At 40.5% G+C, this 22,382-nt stretch overlaps 1 protein-coding gene across 1 annotated transcript in view; it reads left to right on the top strand.

Moving 5' to 3' along the window:
• Window positions 1–22,382, top strand: part of SRGAP1 (SLIT-ROBO Rho GTPase activating protein 1) — a 294,550-nt gene that overhangs the window by 122,163 nt on the left and 150,005 nt on the right. Inside the window, exon 2 of the mRNA XM_052639735.1 lies at window positions 21,429–21,624. Coding sequence (XP_052495695.1) covers window positions 21,429–21,624 — 196 coding nt within the window. The remainder of the gene's footprint in view (window positions 1–21,428; window positions 21,625–22,382) is intronic.

The raw sequence follows: 22,382 nt of genomic DNA, 5'->3' as shown, positions 1-22,382 counted from the left end.
GAGCTTTACATATGGGAAAATGTTTGGAAGAGTATGCAACAAGTGCTAGAAACATTTATCTCTTGGGGATAGAAAATTACGTAGGTTTTTAAAATTGCATTTTCTAACATACTGCAGTTTATGTGTCTGCTTTTGTTGTAATAAACAATTGTTTTTAAGTTGAAAGAATCATCTGTATAATTTAATGGAGAGAGGCATGGCAGTCACTCCAGTAGTCTTGCCTGGAGATTCCCATGGACAGAGGAGCCTGGAGGGCTTTAGTCCATAGGGTCGCAGAGAGTCAGACATGACTGAAGCAACTTAGAACACAGCAAAAAGCACAAAAGTAATTTTGCCATATTAACAGGTGTATTCACAAGATGGGTAATTTCCCTCCTTCTGTCTACTTTTATAATCTTGTAAAATGAGTATGTCTTTACATGAATGATGGAGAAAATAAAAGTGGGTTTTTAATAGGCATGATCACCACCCCCAAAATGGAGTATACAGTGTGTTAGAACTCACAAAAATATGTATTCTTGAGAAACATGTGAAGATGTTTTGTGACCAACAGTTGTAATAATAATGTCAATATTCATAGGTACCATTTGTGGAGAGTTTTCTATGGGAAGCTCTTTTTTTCCATGTATTAGCTACTTTAATTTTCATCACAACCCTATGAAATTGGATTTAATTGAGAAATAAGATTATGTAAATTACCTAAGGTCAGGACTCAGAATTGAACTTGCCTTTCAAAGGGAAAACAAATCATAGTAGCATGATCATAGTAACAGAGGAAATTTTCACTTATGCTCAGTGGGAGAAATAAAGCTTTCTGCTAAATTTATGACCAAGTTTGTATTGGACCAACTCTTCTCAGCAGCTAACTGTCATGTGAACTTTACCATATACTAAATTTTTTTTCTTGATTTTCTCTTAATTGGGCAATTTGAGATTTTAGAGAAGTGGGTAGGATGTTGACTGAATATCTTTTACTTGATTTAAGCTTAAGGGAGAGCATTGCAGAACAAGGTTACAGATATTAATGAAAGGTTTGTTAAGTGAAAAAAGGTGGTGATACTGAAATCTGGTTTTGTACAGAGATTCAAATACAGAGGTTATGGGTGGGTAAATCTGCTCCTATTGTAGGTAATGAACTTGGCAGTAGTCTTCCTTTTAGCCTTTGGTTTCCAGAGTGACTAGAAAAAGATGGTTTTTGAAAGAAGTTTCGTATGAGTATTCATAACCATTTCCCCATAACTGTTAAACCTTTCTTTCCCTTTTAGTATTGATTTCTCATGAGTTGTCTTACACACTGAACTTTTTAATTGGTTGACTTTGCCTTGTCTGTTAAGTGTGCTTACTCATACACAGCGTCTGTGGAAGTTTGATATTTAATTTGAAAAGTATTTCTGTGAGTTCTTTGCAGAGGGGGTAGGGTGCCCCAGTTTATTCATCTTTATATAAAAGCAGCTAGCATGAGTCATATTGTTGGCATTTGATATGTTTTTTGTTGAACCAGTGGAGGGGGTTCTTGTTTCAGTTCAAGGAGACTTCTCTAAGGGTTGGAGTTGCCCAACAGTAGCACAGACTGTTCTTGGGAAAGAGATAGTAAGTTCTGGACAGGCTTGGATTCGGGGGGAGTTTGATCACTAGACTCAGTGATTTCTAAGCTTATTGTACATTTGAGATTCTGTGATTCTTCTTTTTGTCTAACACATGTCCAAAGAGGAGAGAAACAAAATATAAGTGGGAATCACATATTGTCCAGTAGAGCCGTTAATAGCAGTGATGGTTAATGGTGTTTGTACCAGCATTGGGAGCAATTGTGCTTTTCTCTGATTCCCAGAGTCAGCATGGACAGTTCTCATATTGAGAAACTGTTCCAATAAGATTAGACTTCAGACCATCTTCCAGATTTAGGCTGAGCCCCAGGAGAGAATTTTCTCAATTTTGAGAATGAGTATGAGAGTTTTAGAAGAAATCCCACTTCACATCCAAGTTACAAAAAGCCAGGAAAAAATATTATTCACTAAATATACCACCTTAAATGATTTTGATTGGTTTTCCACATAGCATTTACATTGTTGCCTGACTCATGAGGGCCCAAAAGTTATCATTAATCTGAATCTTGTTTCTCTTCAATTTCTGACAACTGGAGAAGGTATTAATTTCATCTACAAAGCTTAGAATTTCTGTCAGTGATCACAAAATGGTATTCCAGAGGCAAAATCTGGCACAAGGATCGATTTTCAATGGTTTGGACAGAGTTTTATTTTGTTTTAATTAGTTGCTGATATTTTAAAATTTGATGATTCTACCCCCAAATCAGATTTCTGGCTTCTCTCTAAAAAGGTCAGATTTGGCATATAACTGCATCAGGCATGCTATACAGCAGTCATTACCTGGAGTCTGGTGGCTGGATGAGGTATGTATTCCTGCTTAAGCAATCCTTGTCTTTCCTTGGTATTACATACCCAGCTTGATTCACTCATTTATGGGACTCGTCTGGCCTCTGAAGGTGATAAGTTTGTGACCCTTCCTCTGTAAGTAATGCTCATGCACAGGTCTGAGGACTGTAAGTAGCTATTATTTCAACCTCCGGGAGGGACTGCAGAATAATCTGAAGTGTTTCATTGGGTTTGGGCAGAGTGCTCTGCCTCTGGGAGGATCCGGGCCAGCCAACCCTGTAACCCGAGGGAAGAAGAAATAATGTATTCATCCTGTACTGAACTGTTGGCGTTCAGGAGAGCCACAGGCTAGGCGACGGGGCCTGAAGTGCCCTGCAGACTGGGGCTTGTCTAAGCTCAGGGCGACTTGGCACCTGTGCCAGAGACGGATTCAGTGGAGTGGCAGACGGCTCTGTGCCATGCATTCAGACAGCTTTCTGAATGCCGGCAGCCAAGAGAACATCAGCTGTGCCTGTGAGTAGTGTGGGTTCGCGCCAGAAACATCTAAACTTCAAAGGAAAATAAAATTGTACTGTGGGTCGATGCGGAAAGCTTATGGTCTTACTGAATCGGGCTCATGTTTACAGAGAAGGAAGATGGTACAAAGAATTCTGAGGGACTCTACCAGCTTTTCAGGGTTTTCCATTAAATGTTCATCTGATCATTCAGTAAACACATGTAAAATGCTTATCACCAGACGCTGTATCAGGGAGTCACAATGGGACTACAGGATAAAATGCAACGTAGCTTGTATCATCTTCAGCTCTCTGCAGTGAAAGAAAGTGAAGTCACTCAGTCGTGACTCTTTTTGACCCCATGGAGCCCGCCAGGCTCCTCCATCCATGTGGATTTTTCAGGCAAGAATACTTGAGTGGGGTGCCATTTCCTTCTTTCTGATATCAGCTCTCTGTAGCCTTGAGGCCAGAATTAGGATGGTGACAGTGGTAACAAGGGGCTCCCCAGGTGGCGCAGTGGCAAAGAATCCACCTGCCAAAGCAAGAGACTCGAGAGATGCAGATTCCATCCCTGGGTCAGGAAATCCCTCTGGAGAAGGAAATGGCAACCCACTCCAGGATTCCTGCCTGGAAAATTCCATGTAGAGGAGCCTGGTGAGAGCTACAGTCCATGGGGTCACACAGAGTCGGACACGACTGAGCGACTAAGCGCACACACATTCATAACCAACTGTGATTTCACTTGGGTTTCTAAAAGGCTTAAAGGGGTGTGTTTTGGGGTGGGAGGGGAGCTTACAAATCTGAGGCAACATATACTTTGGTTCTCATAAGGAAAGAATTTTGCTTTGTTTGACCTTGAAATTTTGTTCTTATGCTGGCCCACGACAGAATTCTGATATCTGGCATTAATAAAAGCAGATGTAGTCTTCAAAAATCTGAGAGCCTGAAGACAGGCTTGAGGAGACCAAAGCCCTCTCCAAGTTCCTCTGGTGCCCAAGTCTGATTTGTGAATCCGACAGCCTTTGGCACTTGTTTCGTTTTCTTCACCTGCTCCCTTGCCTCCCTCACCTACCTTGCTCCTTTCTCTCTTTTTTTAACATTTTTTAATATGAACCATTTTTAAAGTCCTTGTCAAATTGTTACAATATTGCTTTTATGTTTTATTTTGTTTTTTGGCCTTAAGGCATGCAGGCTCCTAGCTCCCTGACCAGGGATCAAACCCACACTACCAGCATTGTAAGGCAAAGTCGTAACCATTGGACATCCAGGGCGGTCCCCTTTGCTCCTCTCTTATCTCTCTTCTCTGCTTGATTCTTTTTTGTTTTCTCAGTAAGCTGTTTCCCCTTACCCTTCTCCTACTCGCCCCTCCTTTCTTTCCCTCAGCCCTTCTGTTTTCACCTTTCAGTACTTCCACTTCTTACCGAAACCCTGGGGAAACTTAACAAAAGGGGGGATACACAGTGTGAGCAAGGATCTGGGAAGGAAGTTTCAATCAAAAGCAACATGTAGATTGTAGATGCGTGATGAGGGGGAAGGTAGGCAGAAACTAGCTGATCCTGGGTGTTGAAGGGCAGGATTTAGAGCTGTTCGTGCATCCGATCTTGTTTAAAAATTAATCTCTTCCAGGTTAGAGCAGCTAAGAAAGAGTGGATGTGGCAGAGGCAGTAAAGCTAATATTGTGTTTGAAATCCTGTAAAGAACTTATAATAGGGCTTCATGGTGGCTCAGCTAGTAAAGAACCCGCCTGTCAATGCATGAGACACAGGTTTGATGCCTGGGTTGGGAAGATCCCCTGGAGAAGGAAATGGCGACCTGCTCCAGTATTCTTGTCTGGAAAAGTCCATGGACAGAGGAGCCTGGTGAACTACAGTCCATGGGATCACAAAGAGTCAGACACGACTGAGCACACACGTGTGGCCAAGTGCTTACAGAGAGGAGTAAGATGAGTAAATGCTAGCGTTTTTACCTTTTTAAACTGCTGCTTTGTAAAGATTCAGTGATACAGTATCTTTTACAAGGTATGCTTTTCAAAGTAAATTGCAAGACTGGACCACAAAGTATGTAAGAAAGGTAAACTATAGGTGTTTTAAATAATTTGCCATTTTAAGCTACTTGCTCTAGGCTGCACTGATTTTGGCCGCAGTGAGTCTTCACTGCTGCGTGCAGGTTACTTGCTGGTTGCGATGTGCGGGCCTGTCATTGCGGTGGCTCCTCTGCTTGCAGAGCACAGGCTCTAGGGCACGTGGGCTTCAGCAGTTGTGACAAGTGGGCTCAGGAGTTGGGTGAACAGGCATAGTTGCCCCAAGGCATCTTCCTGGACCACACATCTGATCTGTATCCCCTGCATTGGTCCTTCTTAACCACAGGAGCACCAGGGAAGTCCATTTTAAACTACTTTAATTCAGAATTAGATATGTCTAGTTATAGTGAAATGAAAGGCAATCTCATCACCTTATGGTACTTATAAATCCTTCCGTTCCATATCCTCAGTATTCTACTAAATGCAGCTGATACTACCTTCTCTTATCTAAATTAGTATTCAACACTTTTAAAAAGCTTGTCAAATATTTCGCAGAAAATGTTTTCTGAAAATCAGTTATAGAATATATTTCTACAGCTATCCTTTCTAAATGTGATTAATATGCATTTTTTTCTTTTTATAAATTATACAGTTGATTTATAATATTAGTTTAGATGTACAACAGTGATTCGATATTTTTATGCATTACCGAAAAATCACCACAACAGATAAGTCTAGTACCCATCTGTCACCATACAAAGTTACTATAATATTATTGACATGTTCCCTGTGCTGTACATTACATTCCCAGGTGGGAGCGGAGGATATGCACTTGTTTTTAACTTGTTAAATAAATAACTTGAAGCATTCTCAATAATGAGAGCTGAGTAAAGATAACACTCCTTATCATTATAGAATATTTACTTTTAAATCTCCTAAAAATTGGTCCAGCCCCTGTCTACCTTATGACCCTGAAGTATGTAACAAACTGCCATTCTAGTAAACTCCCTGAACTCTTCAGATAGTCATACCCTGGGGCCTTTGCACAGGCTACTCCGTTGACCCAAAAAGAGTCCGAAATGCAGTACTTGGATGCAATCTCAAAAACGACAGAATGATCTCTGTTCGTCTCCAAGGCAAACCATTCAATATCACAGTTATCCAAGTCTATGCCCCAACCAGTAACACTGAAGAAACTGAAGTTGAACGGTTTTATGAAGACCTACAAGATCTTTTAGAACTAACACCCAAAAAAGATGTCCTTTTCATTATAGGGGACTGGAATGCAAAAGTAGGAAGTCAAGAAACACCTGGAGTAACAGGCAAATTTGGCCTTGGAATGCGGAATGAAGCAGGGCAAAGACAAATAGAGTTTTGCCAAGAAAATGCGCTGGACATAGCAAACACCCTCTTCCAACAACACAAGAGAAGACTCTACACATGGACATCACCAGATGGTCAACACCAAAATCAGATTGATTATATTCTTTGCAGCCAGAGATGGAGAAGCTCTATACAGTCAACAAAAACAAGTCCAGGAGCTGACTGTGGCTCAGATCATGAACTCCTTATTGCCAAATTCAGACTGAAATTGAAGAAAGTAGGGAAGACCACTAGACCATTCAGGTATGACCTAAATCAAATCCCTTATGATTATACAGTGGAAGTGAGAAATAGATTTAAGGGCCTAGATCTGATAGATAGAGTGCCTGATGAACTTTGGAATGAGGTTCGTGACATTGTACAGGAGACAGGGATCAAGACCATCCCCATGGAAAAGAAATGCAAAAAAGAAAAATGGCTGTCTGGGGAGGCCTTACAAACAGCTGTGAAAAGAAGAAAGGTGAAAAGCAAAGGAGAAAAGGAAAGATATAAGCATCTGAATGCAGAGTTCCAAAGAATAAAGAAGAGATAAGAAAGCCTTCTTCAGCGATCAATGCAAAGAAATAGAGGGAAACAACAGGATGGGAAAGACTAGAGATCTCTTCAAGAAAATTAGAGATACCAAGGGAACATTTCATGCAAAGATGGGCTCAGTAAAGGACAGAAATGGTCTGAACCTAACAGAAGCAGAAGATATTAAGAAGAAGTGGCAAGAATACACAGAAGAACTGTACAGAAAAGATCTTCACGACCCAGATAATCATGATGATGTGATCACTAATCTAGAGCCAGACATCTTGGAATGTGAAGTCAAGTGGGCCTTAGAAAGCATCACTAGAAACAAAGCTAGTGGAGGTGATGGAATTCCAGTTGAGCTGTTTCAAATCCTGAAAGATGATGCTGTGAAAGTGCTACACTCAATATGCCAGCAAATTTGGAAAACTCAGCAGTGGCCACAGGACTGGAAAAGGTCAGTTTTCATTCCAATTCCAAAGAAAGTCAATGCAAAAGAATGCTCAAACTTCCGCACAATTGCACTCACCTCACATGCTAGTAAAGTAATGCTCAAAATTCTCCAAGCCAGGCTTCAGCAATACGTGAACCGTGAACTCCCTGATGTTCAAGCTGGTTTTAGAAAAGGCAGAGGAACCAGAGATCAAATTGCCAACATCCGCTGGATCATGGAAAAAGCAAGAGAGTTCCAGAAAAACATCTATTTCTGCTTTATTGACTATGCCAAAGCCTTTGACTGTGTGGATCACAATAAACTGGGGAAAATTCTGAGAGAGATGGGAATACCAGACCACCTGACCTGCCTCTTGAGAAATCTGTATGCAGGTCAGGAAGCAACAGTTAGAACTGGACATGGATCAACAGACTGGTTCCAAATAGGAAAAGGAGTACGTCAAGGCTGTATATTGTCACCCTGCTTATTTAACTTACATGCAGAGTACATCATGAGAAACGCTGGACTGGAAGAAGCACAAGCTGGAATCAAGATTGCCGGGAGAAATATCAATAAGCTCAGATATGCAGATGACACCACCCTTACGGCAGAAAGTGAAGAGGAACTAAAAAGCCTCTTGATGAAAGTGAAAGAGGAGAGTGAAAAAGTTGGCTTAAAGCTCAACATTCAGAAAACAAAGATCATGGCATCCGGTCCCATCACTTCATGGGAAATAGATGGGGAAACAGTAGAAACAGTGTCAGACTTTATTTTTTTGGGCTCCAAAATCACTGCAGATGGTGACTGCAGCCATGAAATTAAAAGACGCTTACTCCTTGGAAGAAAAGTTATGACCAACCTAGATAGCATATTCAAAAGCAGAGATATTACTTTGCCGACTAAGGTCCGTCTAGTCAAGGCTATGGTTTTTCCTGTGGTCATGTATGGATGTGAGAGTTGGACTGTGAAGAAGGCTGAGCGCCAAAGAATTGATGCATTTGAACTGTGGTGTTGGAGAAGACGCTTGAGGGTCCCTTTGACTGCAAGGAGATCCAACCAATCCATTCTGAAGGAGATCAACCCTGGGATTTCTTTGGAAGGAATGATGCTAAAGCTGAAGCTCCAGTACTTTGGCCACCTCATGCGAAGAACTGACTCATTGGAAAAGACTGATGCTGGGAGGGATTGGGGGCAGGAGGAGAAGGGGACGACCCAGGATAAGATGGCTGGATGGCATCACGGACTTGATGGACGTGAGTCTGAGTGAACCTCGGGAGTTGGTGATGGACAGGGAGGCCTGGCGTGCTGCGATTCATGGGGTCGCAAAGAGTCGGACACGACTGAGCGACTGGACTGAACTGAACTGACTGACCCTTGTCGCACACATCCTCAGCTGACATCCTTCTACTTAGCTACTGTACTGGCTCCTGTGTCATATCAGAGCCTCCCCTGACTCACCTGGGAAGAATTTACTGTTCCTTCCTCTGTCCTCTCAGCACTGTCTTCATGCTTCCATTGTAGGATTTACAACACTGCCTCAGCTTCCCAGGTGACACAGTGATAAAGAATCCACCTGCCAGTGCAGGAGATAGAAGAGAGATGGGTTCAGTCTCTGGGTTGGGAAGATCCCCTGGAGAAATACATGCAACCCACTCCAGTATTCCTGCCTGGAGAATCCCATGGGCAGAGGAGCCTGGCAGGCTACAGTCCATAAGGTGCGGTATATGCTAAGTCGCTTCAGTCGTGGTTGACTCTGCCCTCTGTCCATGTGATTTTCCAGGCAAGAATACTGGAGTGGGTGGCCATGCCCTCCTCCAGGGGATCTTGCTGAACCCGCATCTCTTCTGTCTCCTGCTTTGGCAGATGGGTTCTTTACCACTAACACCACCTGGGAAGCCCCAACACACACACACACACACACTAAAAAAAACCATTAAAAAACAAGTTATTTTTACATGTCTGTAGACCAGGAGCTACCTTGGGAGGCCCTGAGGGAAAAAAGCAATGGGTTTATCTTTCTTTCTTCAGGGCACAGCACCTGAAAGTTACTCAGTGTTTGTCAGATGAGAAGCATAAGCATTTTTGTAATCCTTTGCTGGTTGAGCAGACAATGAGAGAATGTTGTTGAATCAGTTTCTGCAGACTATGTGGGTAAAGGTTAAATGTTTGTACAGGACCAAAAATAACTTTTACTATAGAATTTGGCTTTTATAAGAGGATAAAATAGAAGAATATTATGATTATACATAGGTTTTTCTCTCAAATTGGACATTTTCTTTGATGTTTTGAAGGATAAAGTGAAGAGGATTTTTGTTTATTTGGCTGTGCCTCTCAGTTTAAGCGTCTTAGTTCCCTGACCAGGGATCAAACCTGTGCTCCCTGCAATGGAAACAGAGTCCTAACCACTGGACCACCAAGGACATCCCAAGAAGGGATTGAATAGTTCTGCCATTTTAACAAGCTGATTGATGTTCAGTATTTGCTTAGGCCTGAAAAACCTTAAAAGATATGCACATATATAAAATATATGCTGTGTGTGCGCCGTCAGTAAGTCATATCCAACTCTTTGCAACCCCATGAACTATATATAACCCATCAGGCTCCTCTGTCCGTGGAATATTCCAGGCAAGAATACTGGTGTGGGTTGCCATCTCCTCCTCCAGGAGATCTCCCCTCCCCAGGGATTGAACCCACATCTCCTGCGTTGGCAGGTGGATTCTATACCACTGAGCCACTTGGGAAGCCCAAGTGCCGGGTGTCAGGAGTGTGCGTATATATACATATAACGATATGATTTTTTTAATGCCATCTCTTTAAGAATTTTGTAGCCTAGGGTTGGAAGATATTTATTCTGTGATCCAGAATTGTGACATCCAGCTGTGAAATGAATGTTAAGGAAGCACGAGTAACTCGGCTACTTTCTGATTTCCTTGTGTCAGCTCCTGAATCAGAGTTCAGGTAGTTCACTCGGAGCCAGAGGTTGCTGACTATGAAGTTGCCAGTAGCAATCCCATCAAAGTCTCTAACAGAAGTCTAAGGAAACTTAAATGAACACCTAGATGAAGGTGTTCTCTTACCGTGGAAGTAGACACATAAAAGATATCTTTAATTGAAGATGTTTAAAACATGATTTTCAGTAGATTTAACTGGAGTTTTTCTACTGTTGACTGAGTAGAGCATTGTTTATAGAGGAAACCTTGTAGGGCTGGATACCAGCAGGACCACGTGGAGCAAAGAATGAAGAGGTATAGTGGCATGGGTGGGGGGTTGCAGAGAGAAGAGACAGGAAACCCATTTTATGAATTAGCAAAATTTGAGTCCTATGTCCAGATGTGCAGAATGAAGCATTTTAGTAACTAGCTATCTTTACGGAAGCAAACATTCATCAGAGATAGTTATTGAGAATCTATTATGTGCTGTATGGAAATTTAGAGACATGATATTGGTAATCAGATTAATAATCTGTATAGTTCAAAACTCTACAATAATTGGAACATAATGCCAGTAACAATAATGATTTAAAACAAAAGTAATTGACTTAAATACATAGTTTCCCATAAAGCCAGGACATTTAGAAGTACTAGAGAATTAGCGTTCGCCGCTTAGCTAGTTTTTGTAAAATATTAAGTTTTTAAATACAGTGATAGAAATGAAATTTGTATTGCTTTTCTAAATGATGCTAGACACTTTGCACTTAAACTTTTATTTGATGCATTAATAGTTATACACAGCATCTGTGTATATTCTAATAAATTATCACTAAGGCTTGGCCTGGATCACTTAGACTTGCTTTGTGTAATTGCACATTGTGTGTAACTGTTGAATGCTATAAATTTGCATCGTGAACTTTGGAGTTAGACAAGCCTGAATGGGAATCTAAGTCTAGTACTTATTCATTGTATGACTTTGGACAAAATACTTGGTCTCTTGCTTTGATTTCCTCATGTATGGAATGGAAGCATTACATAATAGGATTGCTGTGAGAATTAAATGAGCTAAACTACATCAAGTACTTATCACAGGATCTGGAACATAGTAAGAATTCAGTAAATAGTCTCCTGTTCAATGTAAATGGTAAATTGCTTGGGAAGTTAAACTGTGTTCTAGTAGATGCTTTAAAATTGTAATTACTGCTTGGGAAATAGGCTTAATTTTAAAAAGCCTCAATTTGCGATTAATTCTGTACAAAAGATTTAAGCTAGTTAAACGTTTTTCATTCTTCAAACTTATTTAGAGAAAAACATATATGGAACATGTTTGTGCCATGAGACTTCATGTTGAATTATTTCAGCAAAGAAAGTCACCGTTTAGAGAATGCCTTGAACTTTTGTCAGTGACACAGCCATTCCAAAATGTAAATCTTTGGACTCTACAGATCAGTGATTTCTATACACTGTCTTTTTCTGGTAATAAAAATCAATTTACTGGTATGATTTTAAATGTCCTTGCTTAATTATGGGGAAGTTAATGAAGTTCTGTCTCTTGTGCATTCTAAATAAAACCACTAAATTGAATCATTCAGATCTGTACTTCCTTAAACTTTCCTTTCCAACAATGTAGTTAAACTGCAATAATTGATCACCTGAATTTCTTGGCTTTCATCCTAGCTAGCTCTCATCTGGGAAAAAAAAAAGTGCAAATTTGATTTCTATACTTGACATTAAAACGTTATCTGGGCCAGAATATAATATTTGGCTGTCAAAAGTTATGAAAACTTTTATAGTGAGCTTATTCTAAGATAATACTGAGGTAAATGTCATTTCAAATGAAGATATTATTATGAAAACTTAGAAAAACAAACACAGTCTGTAAGTGGAGGAGATGTTGTGATACTGACTTTACTTTCATATCCATGCAGTGAGGATTAACTGCGCTGAGAGGACACCTTCTTATTTTGTTTCTAAAGGATTCAGCATAACTCTACTCCCCCTGCCCTCCAGATATCCAAATATCTGCTCAGATATTGGGGCACTAGGAGGAAGCCATGCTTTGAGCTTAGAATGGAAGCAACCCAATTTCATATATGTCTGTGCTCTTTATTTTGCTCAAGTAGTTGGTGATTTCGTAAAGGAGAAAAAGACTTTGTTGTTCTTGGTCAGTTGTCCAGCTGTGCTCGACTCTTGGCAGCCCCATGGACTGCAGCACGCCAGGCTTCCCTGTCCTTTACCATCTCCTGGAGCTTGCTCAAACTCATGACCATTGACTCAGTGATACTACCCAACCATCTCATCCTCTGTCATCCCTTTCTCAACCAGCCTTCAATCTTTCCTAGCATCAGGGTCTTTTCCCAGTGCTAGAAATAGACGTTAGGGAGTTGTATATTTCATGAAGAAGTAACCTGAAAGATTCTATTTGGTCCGACCACCCTAAGCTTCCTTCTTCAGAACGTTACTGTTCTGAGCCAGGGTATCAAGAATTATTATTTTTAGTTTATTTGTTTAAGGAACTGCTTTTCATTCTGCCAGATTTGCAGAGCCTTCCATATGTTACATATCCTTTAAAGTCGGTGTGGGGCCAACCACTGAAGCTGTCACTACTGACTCCAGTTGCCTGTAGTCTTTTCTGAAAGTCCTTTAGTGTGAGTAATTGACACCATCAAATCTAGAACTTAAATTTTTTTCTTTTCTCAGTCCACATTACATAATAATTGGCCATTACAGTGTTGGACATGATGAAGAAGTCTTTGTATATCTCATCTCATTGAAGCCTTCCATTTTCTTTGGGAGGGGAATATAGAAGGTATGATTAGTGATCATTTTGCAGTTGAGGAAACATAAGTTCCACAGAGATGATTACTATTCCAAGATCATATTTCTATAACTGGAACCAGTGTCCTGATACTCTGTATTCTGGCCCATATTTGCCTTGTGTAGAAATCTTAGTTTCCGATCAAGTCAGCCAACTCTTCAAAGACCTTTTCTGATTCCACTTACAGAACTTTTCAGATTCCACTTATCAGAAACTTTATATCTAGAGAACTGTCCTATAGATGAGCTACATTTCCAATTTTAAATGTTCTTTAACAGTCACGTTAAAAAAAGAACAGGTGACATTAATTTTAATATCTTTTTATAACTGAGTATGTCTAAAATGTTTAATTCTAGCATTAATATAAAAATATTAATGAGATGCTTTTATGTTCTTTTTTCCCCACACACTAGGATTTTGAAATCCCCTGTGTATCTTACACCTGCACATCTCAGTTTGGACCAGCTATGTTTCAAGTGCTCAGTGTGACACGTGGCTGCATTGGACAACACAGCTCTAAAGCTTTTTCTCCAGTGTGGCTGACAATCAGCTTCTCCCCTCTGATAACAGATGACAGGGAAATACTCATTACTTCCACACCAGATGACGGAAATGGTTGATTCATAACTAATTAAAATCATAAGCTTAGGCACAGAAAAATATGGATACCATTCATTCTTGTGAGGGTTTTTGTCAGTGGTGGTATTTGTTTTGCCCGATAATTCATAATTCAAATGAAGACCCCTATTCAATCCCTGGGTCAGGAAGATCCTCTGGAAGAGGGCATGGCAACCCACTCCAGTATTCTTGCCTAGAGAATTGGATTGACAGAGGAGCCTGGTAGGCTGCAGTGATACAGAATTTTGTGTTTCCAGGGAGCACTAATGATGAAGAACCCACCTGCCAATGCAGGAGACGTAAGAGACACAGATTCAGTCCATGGGTTGGGAAGATCCCTTGGAGGAGGGCATGGCAACCTACTACAGTATTCTTGCCTGAGAATCCCATGGACACAGGAGCCTGGCAGGCCACAGTCCACGGGGTCGCAAAGAGTGGGACACGACTAAGCCGCTGAGTGCACACGCACACCCACGTAGCTTACAAAGGAAACTATTTCATAAATAGTTTGAAAATATTTCAATGCTGCTGCTGCTGCTAAGTCACTTCAGTCATGTCCGACTCTGTGCAACCCCATTGACGGCAGCCCACCAGGCTCCCCCGTCCCTGGGATCCTCCAGGCAAGAACACTGGAGTGGGTTGCCACTACCTTCTCCAATGCGTGAAAGTGAAAAGTGAAAGTGAAGTCGCTCAGTCGCATCCGACCCTTAGCGACCCCATGAACTGCAGCCCACCAGGCTCCTCCATCCATGGGATTTTCCAGGCAAGAGTACTGGAGTGGGGTGCCGTTGCCTTCTCCGAAATATTTCAATAGTGTGAAAATATTTCATATTTATCAGATATTTAGCCTTTCGTTTCATTTATTCATTTATGTGTGCTATTTTCTGAAATGCAGATCAGACTGTGTGTCTTCCTTGTTCAGAATTGTTCAGTTCCTCCCCACTGGTGTTTCCTAAGGTTGCCCAGTGATAAGATTCACCCTCGGTACTTGGATATCCTCTGTTCCTGGTCCTGTCAGACCAAAAGAATCAGATAGGTATTTTTAGTAAGCTCGCCTGGTGGCTCTTACCATCAAGCCAGTTGGGAAAACTGACCTAAAAGATGAAGTTTTACTCCTTAGCTTACCATGTGGAGTCCTTTCTGACCTAGCCTGTGACTAGGCCTATTACCAAGTAGAGTTAGATTGTAGTGCAGAGAAGTACTTGGCCAGGTTCTCTTCACGCCTGTGCTTAAGCTTCCTTCAGCCTGGGATGCCCATCCCCTCTGTGTCTGCCAGCCCACTGCCAAGTCAGCCTCAGGACCACCTCCTCAGTGCTTGCCTGTTTGCCGGGGCGCACACACTTCCTCCCCACACTTTACATTGCTCCTTGATGTTGGTGACTCAAAGCCCTGGAGGTCACTCACTCTCACCATCTGTTGGCCTTGGGTGTCTCCTCACTGAGAATGGGGCTTTTCCTTTCCAGTCTGTTAGCTAGAGCCACTAGAAGGGAATCTGGCACATGGTAATAGTCAATAAATATTTTTCTCATGAAAGCCTGATGATACCAGTAATAATAACATCTCCATCTGTTTCAGAGTGATTTGCAGATTGCAGCATGCTTTTCACTTGCATCATCTAAGTCTTACCCACAATCTCGTGAGGTGGAAGTCCTATTTTTCAAGATGTTAAGCAGCTTGCCCCATGTCACGTGGCTTGTAATAAGTGACACTATATCTCCAGCACAAGTCCACAAGATGCAGGGTGCAAAAGAAGCTGAAATCTTGGGTTCAGATTTCTAGTGAGGAAATGGCCTTTGCTTATTCACACACACACACAAAATAAAGTTCACGTGGATCTTTTGTTCCAAATTTCTAGCTTTTTTAGGCTTTCCAAAAGCATTATTTCACGAGTTTGTACCTAGTGTTCAGCTAAGCAGTAACTGCTAGCTTGTATACATATTCACATGACTATGTGAAAAATTGAGGGAAGCAGTTAGAATCTCACTGGGTTCTTCTCTTTCAAGACATTCCAGGGGTTCTCATCTGTCATTTGGGGAAGTTCCTTATATCCTTTGGGTAAATGTACCTATATCTGCATACAATGTATATTTTGTTGACATCAGACACTATGAAGTAATTGAGATGGTTTGTGATGCTTTAGAAGTGTTACTGTGTTTTTATTTCTTGCTGTATGATCACAAGTTTCACACCCAGCCTATCAATTTTATGTCCTAGTCCTAATCAGTCAGTAACATATTAGCAAAACAGCCCAGTCTGGCCTCAATCTTTCCATGAAATATGCATCATACTTTGTGGTCTCACACAAATTTATTTTAAGGGTTAGGACTTCCCTTTATCAGGGCAATAGCAAGAAATGCCTCTGTTTCCTCCTTTCCTAGGCAGTTCCATTTTATTTGGTAAGTGTTAGTAAGCAGATTTTTATGGCTAAAAGAGGAACTATTTCAACCTTTTTTTTTTTTTTTTTTCCAAACTGAGTAGTTTGAAAGCATCATCTTTTTGTGTATTATTCTTATTGGCTTGCTGATGTTGATTCATCCTGTGGTGATGTGCTGGTAGAACAGAAATGAAATAACAGTCATTTAAAAAAAAACACAGTAAATTTTAGCTCTGTTAAAATGGCCATTATTAGTATTTAGTGGGTCCTGCCCTAGATTTAAATAATGGCTGCTTGGAGACTCCTCTGAGGCGGGATTTTTCTGCCTGAAAGAGTTTGTACTGTTTTATGCAGTTGTCTGGGAGTCATGGTGATAAAGCTCTCAATGTTCTATTAGGTTCATCTTTTCTATACCATTCTGGATCATAGATAAATTGAGATGAGGTAAAAATACTGAAGCAAGAGTCATTTTATGAAGACTTCATTTTAAAGTGCTTGCCCCATGTTGTCTAATTTGATAAACCACTAAAAAGTCCTAGGTGTGGAAATAGGAGTCATTTTGTTGTTACTGCTGTTATCATTCTCAGAAATGTCTCAACCATAATTTCATGGAATTGCGATAGGCAGTCTATCTTTTTTAATGTAACGGCTGTATTGAGCTATGTCATATTTCATTCAGTATACCCGTTAGAGTGTACAGTTGCTTTTTAGTATATTCACTGTTTTGTAACTGTCACTACAGTCACTTTTACAACATTTTCATCACCCCCCCCAAAAAAAATCCTGCACCCCTTAGCCATCACTTCCCATTTCCTCCAGCACCTCCAGCTCTCTAGTCAACAATTAATCTACTTTCTGTTTGTATGGAGTAGTCTCTTTTGGACATTTCACATTAATGTAATCACATTAGTGACTAGTTTTGCTCACTAAGCTTATATTTTCCGTGTAAGCATGAATCTTTACTTCATTCCTGTTTATGAATGAATAACAGCCCCATTTGCAGCCATACCTCATTTTATCTTTCTGTTTCATTGAAGGACATTTAGGTTATTTCCACATTTCAGCTGTTATGAGTCATACTACCACAACCATTTGTCTATACATTTTTGTGTGGAAATATGTTTTCTCTTGGGTATATACGTAGGAGTAGATTTGCTCAGTCTATGTCAAACTTTGAGGAACTGCCAGATTTGTTCCAAAATGGCTGTACAATTTTACACTTCTACCAGCAGTGTATGAGGGTTCCAACTTCTCCAACCCCCACCAGCACTCCTGGTGTCTTTGCTGATCGCCATCTTAGTGAGTGTGAAGTCATATCTCATTGTGCTTTTGATTTGCATCTTCCCAGTGGCGACTGACTTTGAATCACCTATCATGTGCTATTAGCCATTTGTATATCCTCTTTTGGGAAATGTCTATTGAGATCTGTTGCCCATTTTTAAATTGGATTATTTCTGTTTTTATTATTGAGTTCTTAGAATTACTAGATATTCTATATATTCTAGTTATTTGGTGGTGGTAGTGGTGTAGTCACTAGTGTGTGACTTTGTGACCCATTGGATTGTAGCCCATCAGACCCCTCTGTCCATGGGATTTCCCAGGCAAGAATATTGGAGCGGCGTTACCATTTGCTTCTCCATGGGGTCTTCCTGACCTAAGGATCAAATTTGGGTCCCCTGCCTTACAAGTGGTCTGCTGCATGGCGGGTGGATTTTTTACCAGCTAAGCCACCAGGAAAGCCCTTTCTTATTAAGTATACGATTTGCAAACATTTTATCCCATTCTGTGTAGTTACAGCTGTCTGTCTTAAAACCTTCTTATTCTTCAGGGTGTGACATCTTCTAGGCTCTTTTACCATCTGAGTCAGCTCCTCTTTCTATTCCTTTATTATGAGCACTGAGCATGGTATATTGATACTCTCATTTTAGGATTTCCTTCTCTACCTACCCAAAGAAGCTGTGTCAAACACGTCCATTGCCTAGGACCCTGCCTTACACAAAATAGGAGCTCAGTAACAGCTTGGTCAACTATGATAACTTAACATGAAGCTTGGACCTGAGGGGGAAAAAATCCAGTCAGTACTAATTCAAGAAAGCTAATAGCCACTTGTGGGCTCATCACAGGATTGGTACAGTGTAGGGCTTCCCTGATAGCTTGGACTGCAAAGAATCTGCCTGCAACGCAGGAGACCGGGGGTTTGATCCTGGGTCAGAAAGATGCCCTGGAGAAGGGAATGGCTACCCACTCCAGTATTCTTGCCTGGAGAATTCCACGAACAGAGGAGCCTGGCAGGCTACAGTCCATGGGGCTGCGACTGATACTTCACTTTAGGGCCCAGTGCTCCACAGACTTCTTTGATCTGTTCTAAGCAGTGAACCAAGATTAATAAGGCCAGCATTTGTTTTATTCATTTGTTTAAAAATCTTTAAAATATGGTGCTGTACTCAGTGAGCTCAAATCTGATAAAGTCATGTTAATAGAGGCACAGCATATATGCAGGAAGGTGACCTGCTGAATTGTGCTGCTTAACAACTCTGATGTGATATGAGGTATCCAAAGGTTTTCCCTTCCTAACTGGAGAGTTCTTATGTTAGTACTTATATCATGATTTTTTTTCCCCTTGTGACCTTTTCTTCATTTGTCAAACTTTTCTAAATTAAAAGTAATCAGTCATGTTCTTTAATTTTTGGCACGTACTTTTTCTCTAGTTTCTGTCCTTCCAGTTTTTTGCTGTTGAAAATGTTGCCAGTGTACTATATTGACCAGAAAATGACAGATAACGTGAAGTAACAGTTACTCCCTGCAGACTGAGGTTGGGATTTTAACTGTTTAAAAGAGGATCCTTCTCAAAATTCCCTGACTCTTGATTTTAAACCCTGAAGACACAAGAGAAAAATCTAAGAATGGGATCCAAGAAGGAACCCCGTGTAATTTTTGTGTGCTTCTGGTGAGATTCGTACTCTCACCTACTTTTATTTCTTTTTTGGCACCAAGACAGCTTTAAAAAACAAAACAGAACTAGTTGACAGCTTAAGATGATTGATTTTTTTTTTTTTTTCAGCTAGCACAGCAAGATGAGCTAAAATTACTTCATCAGAAAAGACTTGCTAGGATTCTTGAATGAGAAATACCCCCTCCCTTGATTTTTTTTCTTTATGAAATAAAACTAGGTCTGTATTTAGGAGGAAAGAGTTTAGCAGACATGCTGATTATAATACTGTATTGAAAAACACTTTTCTTTGATTGACTAAAATTCAACTGCTGTTTGTGGTAGTTAAAAACCTGTAATCTGTCTTCATTTTGGTGTTCCCCACACTTCTGTGAGATGAATAACAGGGTCCCCCAATCTCCAAGTGGAAAAACCAAGAGAGGACACTTAAGAAACGCTTTCCTATCTTCTCCCGGGACTCCTCCAAAACCGGGCTGCTGGGACATGACCTAATTGAGAGCTGAGACCTTGTTTCATAGTTACTGTATCTTTTTTGCCAGGATATAGGATCATAGTTGCTGTATCTTCTTTGCCAGGATATCGGCCTGGCACACTATACGCTCTTAAAACATGTTGCATGGATGAAAGGCAGGCAGAAGCATTCTATTAAGATTAATCTGATGGACAGACCTGGGTTAGAGCTCCTGAGGGTGCTACTTACTAGCTGAAGTCTCTAGATGAAGGATGTTATCTCATTAAGCCTCAGTTCCTTCTTTGCAAAATGAGGATAATATTAGCACCTACTTCAGTAGAGTGTAGAACAGTAAGGATTCAATTATTATTAGCTATTATTAAGTTGAGTGAATTTCCTGACTCCTCATTCAGAACTGGACTGCCTTGCTGTTAGTGACCCTGATTACGCATGGTCAAGTATGTGGGTATGTATTGTCAGCTCAGTTACTGAAGAATAGGATGCAATAGTTGAGGCGGTGTTATTTGGACGTCGATTTCTACTAAATCCACTGAATTAGATTCAGCCCTCACTTTGAGGGAGTATGCACTGACACTGGGAAAGATGAAATAAAGAAGTTTTCCAGTATGAATATTCTTGTCTTTGGAGGTTAGCCCTGAGTCTCAGAACAAAAACAAGTCAGTAGTTATTAGTTACTGTATCTCCTTTTCCAAAACACACATGGTTCATCATTATAGTCATTTGCAGATAGTTTTGCATGACACACTTTTGCTTTTGTGTTTCTACTAAATCACTAAATGACTAACATTCATGTTCCTAACTTGTTAAAATTGTCAAAGGATTCTTTTCAGGATTATATATGTGATAAAGCTTAGTTAGTTGGGACAATGTGGAAAATGGGAAAAGCCAAGTGAAGAGCTCTTGATCTTGTGATCAAAATAATAAAGCAGAATCCAGGGATTACCCCATAATGAATGGATTATTTGGATATAGAAAGAAATTATTTTTAGGCGTGGCATTCCTATAAACCCTACAGTTATGTGTTTTACAAACTAGAAATTTATGCACTAAATAAAAATTACCAGATGTCAGTGTTTGTATGTGCCAGCTGGCACAGAAGTTGAGAAGGTTCAGAATTCTGGAAGAAATGGTGCTCACTTCTTTGCCATTCAAACTCAAAAAAGATAGTTGAGGTGAAATGCTGTTTAAAAAACTACAATGTCCTCAAAGATGTCATATGTTACAAATTGTTATCTGAAAGCCTTTAATTTTTTTCCCCCTCATGACTCCATGCATGTTTGTGGTGTTGCGAATGTAATCCATGTTTCTAATGTAATTTATTACATTCTTTCCTGAGGCTTAGCTCATTCTTTTAAAGGGTCAGCAAATCTCTCTCTCTATTTTTTTTTAATGTTTTATTTTGTATTGGGATATAGATGATTAACGGGCTTCCCCAGTGATTCAGACTGTAAAGAATCCGCCTGCAATGCAGGAGACCTGGGTTCAATCCCAGTGTTGGGAAGATCCCCTGGAGGAGGGCATGACAACCCACTCCAGTATTCTTGCCTGGGAAATCCCATGGACAGAGGAGCCTGGCAGGCTACAGTCCCTAGGGTTGCAAAGAGTCAGACACGGCTGAGCGACTACACACTTAGCCCATCAACAGTGTTGTGATATTTTAAGGCAAACAGCAAAAAACCCATCATATACGTATATCCATCCTCAACTCCCCTCCCATTCAGGCTGCCACATAACACTAATCAGAGTTCCATGTGCTCTACAGTAGGTCCTTGTTAGTTATCCATTTTAAATATAGCTGTGTGTACATGTCCATCACAAATTCCCTATCCTTTCCCCTGATCTTTTCCCCCAGCAACCATAAGTTTGTAAGCAGATATCTTTATTTAAAGACCCAACCTGAACACAGCAGCCTCATAGAGGTCCAGTGCAGAGCTAAATGTATGATAGGATTCAGTATTTTTATCTTGCACATACCAGAACACTTCAGTTATTTTCGTGAAATCATCAAATGGGTTCTCTTCTTCTCTCCTTAGAAATTCGAGCTCAACTGGTAGAACAACAGAAATGCCTGGAGCAGCAGACAGAGATGAGAGTTCAGCTTCTGCAGGACCTGCAAGATTTCTTCCGGAAAAAAGCCGAAATTGAGACGGATTATTCTCGGAACCTAGAAAAGTTAGCAGAAAGGTTCATGGCCAAAACAAGAAGCACTAAGGATCATCAACAGTACAAGTAAGAGAGGCTTGACTCAAATTCATCTTTCCAAGAGAATATCCTGTCTTCTCTACAGTCCATGGAATTCTCTAGGCCAGAATACTGGAGTGGGTAGCCTTTCCCTTCTCCAGGGGATCTTCCCAACCCAGGGATTGAACCCAGGTCTCCCACACTGCAGGTAGATTCTTGACCAACTGAACCACAAGGGAAGCCCTTTATTGGTTTTAGAATTTTCCATTTTTCGTCTGAAACATTGTTGATTGGTGCATCCCCATAAATAAAAGCAACCTTCTGCATTTATAATTCATGAACATAAATGTGTTACATATTAAACTAATAATATTCTCTTGACGTGTTTCTGTTTCCAATCAATACACTAGGAGTTGATGTCTAACACAGGTAGATATTTGGTTTTGTTTGTTTTTGTGATTCAAGCCAATTTTTTTCTAATTGGAGTATAGATGCTTTACGATGTTGTGATAGTTTCTTCTATACAGCGAGATGAATCAGCCACCCATACACATATATCCCCTCTTCTTTGGATTTCCTTCCCATTTAGGTCACCAGAGAGCACTGAGTCAAGTTCCCTGTGCTATACAGTAGGTTTTTGTTGGATATCTATTTTATACATAGTATCAATAGTGTATATATGCCAATCCCAATCTCCCAATCCATCCCACACCCTCTTCCCCCTTGGTATCCATATGTTTGTTCTCTACATCTGTGACTCTAATTCTGCTTTGAGAATAAGTTCATCTGCAGCATTTTTCTAGATT

Source organism: Budorcas taxicolor, chromosome 5, assembly GCF_023091745.1.
Source record: "Budorcas taxicolor isolate Tak-1 chromosome 5, Takin1.1, whole genome shotgun sequence".
Taxonomy (NCBI): domain Eukaryota; kingdom Metazoa; phylum Chordata; class Mammalia; order Artiodactyla; family Bovidae; genus Budorcas; species Budorcas taxicolor.
This window is presented reverse-complemented; position numbering and strand designations above follow the sequence as displayed.